Genomic DNA, 6,895 nt, shown 5'->3' with positions numbered 1-6,895 from the left:
TGATTTAAGTTAAATCTGAGAACTTTTTAGTATGCTAACAAGAATTGCTGGACCACTGACAGTACCAGTTAGATCAACTCATTGGAGTTGTCATATGGAAGCGATTCTGTAGCATTATTAAATATAAAAGTCAAAACCATAAATGCTTTTTCATTTTCAAAATGAAGCTGCATTTTTTGACTCAAAATTACATGAAAAAGCAGTCCGCCAAAATGCTTTTTCCTTTTCGTTCTTCAGCACTGCTTATTCTGTCCCTTAATTAAAATGAAAAAGAAAATGGTACTTGACATTTCATTTTCAAAAGGTTCTCTGGTAAATGTGTAGCAAAATTCATTTAGAAATGACTAATTTGACAGTTAAAATGGATTAACAGAAATGCTTTTTAATTTTCAAAATTAAGCTGCATCAGATTACTCAAAATTCAGAATTGCTTCCATATTGTCACAGCCGCCTGCACTTTAGTTTGTTTCAGATTCAAATAGATGTCTCTGGGTCCTAAGTGTGGACTCTTTTTTCATGAATCCTCATCTGCTTCTTTTTAAAGCCATCACTCAGGTGTTTAAAGAGTTTATAGCACTTTTTGTTCAACACGTGTGGTTCTTTTTTATTAATAAACTTGAATTTGGCTTCTTGCAGCGTGGTTTCCTTCTACTGTTTTTCCTGTTACAACTTTAAAAACCCACTCTGATCGTCCGTTGATGTTGAGAGTAAGGGTCACTCATTTCCCATCATCCTTTGTTTATCCCTTTGCTATCTTAGATGACCCCACCCTTGCATTGACGTGTTCTCCCTACCATGACAAAGGTGGATAAAGGTGGAAAATTCATGTAATCCATGGACACAGGTGAGGTTCACAAATCATTGAAGAAAAAGTTCAGAGCACTGTCTAGTGGTCTAGATGACCCATCTCCTAATGTTAAATGCTAGGATAGCACAAAGGTTATATTCTCTTCCAGTAACTTACAGCCCCAACCAAACCTTATGAGCAATGTCGGAGCTGTCTATTCGTACACTTTTGAGCCAGATTCCAGCTCAGACGAGACAAAACAAAGATTTTTTGGATTCAGTCGTCTACAAAGAGATGCATCAGGATGGGGCAAAGCCGTTATAGGTTCTACTTTAAACCTAACAAGCTGTTTCAAACGGGATTTTTCATGTGCTCCTGATTTACAACGATTTGAATAAAGAAATACTGGCAAATGCAATATTAAGCCGAATTTTCAGTATGTATGTTTTTCCTCCATCATGAGGACAGTTGTTCAAAACACCAAAAACGTGATTTTAATCGGAGTGGGTCTTTAGTATCAATACTTGTTAAAAGTTCCTCTTTGAAGGGCTTGTTCAGGGTCTTATCAGATCTCAAAGACTCAAAAGAAAGCCATGCAGGTGAGGAACAGCCTCAACTGCCAACCCTGACTGCACGTCACTGACCATCAGATATCCACAGTGGTTGTCCTTTTTCTAGTCTGGGTATTTATTTGTTCAGTTATATTTCAAAGTAGTCACCCAGAACTTATACCATTGCACATAACATCCTCTATGAGGATCAAACATCCATTTCATTGCACAATATGTATGCTTTATAGTCATACAGCCGCTGCTTTATCCTTAAAACTTTTGCTTTTTGCATATTACCAGGTGACAAAAATCTCTTAAGTGCCTGATGTGAATCAGAATTAGCCTTAATAGACTGCAGCAAGACTCCTTCTTCACAAAGCCTCCATGTACAATATAAAGATGCATGTTTTGATTACATCATCAATTATTCAAGCTTCTTGTCCTAATTTGGTCATCTCTTGATTAGGAATGATTAGCATATTGTTCCTCTATAAAGAAAGATTTCAGGCAAAAATGAGTAACTCATCGGAGGACCAAGAAAACATCACAATCAATGGAAGAACCAATTTACATTCTGCAACCCTTTAAGCTGCTCTCTGCAGTGATGGTCTTGTTTTATTGTGAGCTATGCAAATTTGTGAATAATTTCAAATAAGATTCTTTGTTTTCTTACCCTGCCATTGTTTATACTCCACATATAATTGTAAGGATGGTCTGCAAAGCAACTGCTTGCAGAGCAGAGATGAGTAAATCTCTCGTGGCAACCAAAATGTTTTGACGCACTTTCCAGTGATTTGGGATTTGTTCCAATGTTCTTTGATTCTTGATACATAAAGTACAAATGAATTAGAAGTTGTAGTTCAGAAAAAACTCAACTTGACTGAATAAAAAAAACGTTTAGAAGTATAATCAGAATATTTTTGTTTTATTCTTATGGTGATGAAGTGAATCAGCTTACTATGGAGCTCCTATAGGGCCATTGAAGAAAAAGAAAATTGAAGTAAAAAAATAAATAAAAAACTAACGGGTACGCACCCGTTAGTACCGGGTTAGTTTTTGTTTTACTTCAACTGGGGATTTTTTCACCAGTTACTAATAGCCATTAATATAAATAGCAAATGGCTTCAGTTTGTCATAAGAATCCAAATGCCAAATATAATTTGGACCCTTTGGAAGCCCAAAGGGGTCCATTCGCAGTCCATTTTGAATGCACTTTGCATGCATCCACCAATAATAATAGAGTTTACTCGATGATCTTTATTCTTCCTGAACCTGTTCTAAACTGGTGTAACCCCTGGGCCAAAACAAACCACATGACTTTAAAACTCGTTTAAGATGACGTTCAGAGATGATATAAATGTGACGGTAAGCAAGCAAAGCTGTAATCTCTTTGTAGACAAGGCACCGTGACTAACTGGTGTGCACCAGTTATTTTTTACTTCAATTTTTTCTTTTCTTCAATGGCCCTTTAGGGGCTCTGTAGCTTTCACCCGGCAATGAGAGTTTTTATGTTTGTGCTGAAATGCCTTTGTGGACCTAAAGGATTTGATGAGTTTCGAAGGAAATCTATGAAATCCAGAGGAGATCATGGCATAATGTCTACACAAACAGATGAAGTGTGTTTATCTAAGGCGAGCAGTTGGATGCCTTGAGGGAACTTGAGCCTGTTAGCTTTTGACTCTTGCCATGACAGAAGAAGAGAGTTAGATACATTTTACCAGCAGGGAAAGGCATCACTGCATCTCCACTCATCCTTGATCTAGCCTTCCCATAGGTCTTTTAATTATGATAATACCGTATTTTGCCGAAATTTATAAACCTGTGTTTATTTCTAGGCCATAGTTTCTGCAGAGCGGCAGAAGTTTATCTGAAATTTGCCTTTGTTGTGTTGGTACGGAGCCTACCCTGACTTCTCATTGCCACTTTGTTAAAACTCCAACCTAACATAATCAATGCAACAAAAATGGCAAGAATATCAGAGCTATTAAGCCACAAATTTTGAGTCAGATGCCAGCTCAGATGAGAGTAAAAAAGATGTACTTGGATCTATTTGTCTGCAAGTGGATGCATCAGAATAAAGCAGAGAAGGGAGGTAGTGGCCCCTGCAACTGTAGCACCTAGGCTTTTTTAAATGGTACCTGCTCCTGGATCCCAATAATTTGATTATAGAAATTTAAGCTTAATTTTCTCTCTCTCTCTCTCTTTATATATATATATATATACTGTATGTACTCCATCATCAGAAAAATGCCACAAGAACGTGTTAAAAACACCAAAAACACGGTTTTTATTGGAGTGAGTCTTTCAGACACAAGGTAGATCCATGAGTGCTTGCAACCTCATCTCAGAGGAAATTGATTATTTCTGCCATATATATGTAGAATATATATAGGATGTAGTCTCAATTTTCTCTTTGTGGCTTTTTTGGAATGCTGCTGCCACGCAGCATCTGTTGGGTTAGGAGTTGCATAATGTGCATGAAGAGAGAAGGCAGACCGTCTATTAGTTATTCATGAAGTTTGAAAGACCAGCGGCGGAAGGCTTATCAATCAATCTCTCTTACTGTTTGTGTCACACGCGCGCTAGTCTGCCTGTTGCTGCTGCCGCCTGTGGCTTTGCACGTTTAGAAGCCACTGCGGGTTCACGCACACTTCCACTGAGCTGTTTTGGTTTATTCACAATGGTCAGTGGACGCAACGGAGGAGGAGGATGAGAATGAGTCTCTCTTTTTTTTTGTCTTTTTAGCACTGCTTAACTTTTGCGTAATGGAAGCTGTGCGTAAAACATCTCCCGCCGTTCAAGTTTGGTACCTCATTCATTCTTAAACCTCCGTGAATCCACAAGCTTAACCACACCGGGAGAAGAAGAGGAGAGGATGGGAGCCCCGAATAACGGATCCAACATAACGTCCAACTATACCAACCAGTTTGTGCAGCCCGTGTGGCGCGTCGCTCTCTGGTCGGTTGCCTACAGCTTGGTTTTGGCGGTGGCCGTTTTTGGAAATGTCATCGTCATTTGGATCATTCTTGCGCACAAGCGTATGAGAACGGTGACGAATTACTTCTTGCTCAACTTGGCGTTTTCGGACGCGTCCATGGCTGCGTTCAACACTCTGATCAACTTCATCTACGCTGCGCACGGGGAGTGGTACTTTGGAGAGGCTTACTGCAAATTCCACAACTTCTTCCCGGTCACATCTGTGTTTGCAAGCATCTACTCGATGACTGCGATAGCAGTGGACAGGTGGGTTCAACCTCACAAAATTATAAAACACAATTTAAATCGTCAAACTGCCCGTTTTTATGGAAGAGGAACTCCTTTTGGCATATGTTATCTGGAAAATTGGGAATCTTATTGCAAATGCTGGACTCTTTATTAAAAAAACGTAAAAATAATAATGATGCACATGAAAAAAATATTGCTGTTTCAATGACCTGAAGTAATCTAATTTAAAAACGTGTAAATGATATTCTAGACATAGTGCTCCTGGTCATCAAACATGGTCAGGATAACCTGCAACAGATATTGAATAGTGCAAAGAAGAGCATATTATTTATTTATTTATTTTGAGTGCACTCTATTACATCCCAGGTGATGCAGGCATGGAAACAATGTAAGATCTCACGTGGACTCACTGTCATTTCTAAGCTTTTTTTTTTCATGTGATTTACTAACAGTTCTGAATTCTTCCACATGATAGTTTCCAATATAGGAGCAGATGATTATGTATCATTTACATACGTCTTTGGGCTCATCTCTCACTATAGATTTAAACTCCACTGCAGTTTAGGACTGTGTTTGCACCTAAAATAAAAATAACCCCCTTCCTTTGTGCTTTTTTTTTTTTTTTTTTGCACACTCCTGGTTGCTCTCATCCTATTTTGCTCCTCTCCTCCCTTTTTTGTGCAAGCAACACGATCATCTGGGCTCTGATCAGTGGACTGTTTCCTTCATATAACACTAGAAAGCAATGAAGGAGAGAGCATTATGAAAAAAACACAAGGATAAGTTAAAAAACATAAAAATGTAATAAAGGAAATGTTGGGTGCTCCTATAAGTGTGACACAATGTTTTGTGCTGTTGTTTGAGGTGCTTTCCTCCTCCAGGGCTAGCATTGTCATACAGATAAAACTGCGCATTTCCTTGGGCTGGGACCATTTTTGCTCCTTTACAGCAGCCCTCCTTTATTATTTTTGGCCCGCAGTGCCCCTTCAGTTTTTGTCGATTGCTAACGGAGAAAGAGAACATCAGCGTGACTTACATGATTCAAATGTAACCTCAGGTCATGCTTTTTTGTGACCCCCGTGTATAACTCTCTCCACTTTGTCCAAATCTTAAAATGGCAGAGGCCACAGTTCGTGAAAATTTGTGAATGCTTCCTTCCGCAGACTCTCTGCTGATGTGGGTTTCTCTGTGCAAGAAAAGCAGGTTGATGTGTAAAATGTTTTCAGTCAGAGTTCTACAGTTCCTCAAAAATGTGATGTAAAGGTCAAGATGTAGATGATACTCAGCTTTTTACTTGATAAAAACAAAATGTCAGCAGAGAAGATGCATCGGTAGCAGCAAAATTCTGTGAACCTTTGTTCCCAGCAGGTCTGCTTTGGTTTATTGAAATAGATACTAAGTCATGCATGTCTTCCACTCACACAGAAGAGCTTTAACTCTTGTGAACGGTTCACTTCAGATTCCAACATAATGATTCGGTTTTAATATAGGTCAGCCATTTGACTGGGTTATCCCAAGGATTCAAAATATTTCTTGAACCATTATTTTGGTTGAAAAAGGTGTGTTTAGTCTTAAGACCATGGAACGATTATCTTTCCAAACAAAATCAGTCCAATGATGTACATCAAAGCATCAGAGCCATCTTCCAACTCTACTTTATCTCAGATGATGATTTTAAAGAACTTTGTACAGTCTTAAATATGTTGTAATCTGAGTTTAATCTTAATAATTTACCTTTATCTATTTATTTTGTACAGAAAAACGTATTCACTGTACAATACTGCATTGCCATCAACACAAGCTATCAATAACTTCCACATACATGTATTATTTCTATTTTTTACAGAAATCCAACCAGTTCATTACAATGTTGATGTGGAACAGCAAAAGTAAAATTTGTCAATCTTCCATCCTATTTCCCACAGATACATGGCCATCATTCACCCTCTGAAGCCTCGCCTGTCAGCAAAGGCCACCACAGGGATCATCGTGTGCATATGGAGCCTCGCTATAGTTTTAGCCTTCCCACTTTGCTACTTTTCCACCACCCAAGTCCGTCCTCGAAGGACCATCTGTTACGTAGCCTGGCCTCGCATGGCAGACGACTCCTTTATGTAAGAAAAACTTTTTATTGACCAAACTTTAAGACTTTTAAAACATTTTCCATTTGAAGCATAGCTGTAGCTTAGTGACATGCTCAAACTGAGTGATGACTACGACAGGTTAGTTTGAGTGCACTACACGGGACAAGACACTTAGAGGGAAATACTTTGGAATTAGTGGAAAATCACTCAAGATCCGTTTTTTTTATGATCCTACCTTCTTAGTATTT

At 38.6% G+C, this 6,895-nt stretch overlaps 1 protein-coding gene across 1 annotated transcript in view; it reads left to right on the top strand.

Moving 5' to 3' along the window:
* The first annotated feature begins 4,213 nt into the window (after positions 1-4,213).
* Positions 4,214-6,895, top strand: part of tacr3 (tachykinin receptor 3) — a 36,697-nt gene continuing 34,015 nt past the window's right edge. Inside the window, exons 1-2 of the mRNA NM_001278910.1 lie at positions 4,214-4,581; positions 6,489-6,677. Of these exons, the coding sequence (NP_001265839.1) occupies positions 4,214-4,581; positions 6,489-6,677 (557 nt within the window). The remainder of the gene's footprint in view (positions 4,582-6,488; positions 6,678-6,895) is intronic.

The sequence above is a fragment of the Oryzias latipes genome, chromosome 1, assembly GCF_002234675.1.
Source record: "Oryzias latipes chromosome 1, ASM223467v1".
In the NCBI taxonomy this organism is placed as follows: Eukaryota; Metazoa; Chordata; class Actinopteri; order Beloniformes; family Adrianichthyidae; genus Oryzias; species Oryzias latipes.
Note: the sequence above shows the minus strand (reverse complement) of the source record. Positions and strands in the feature narration are given on the sequence as shown.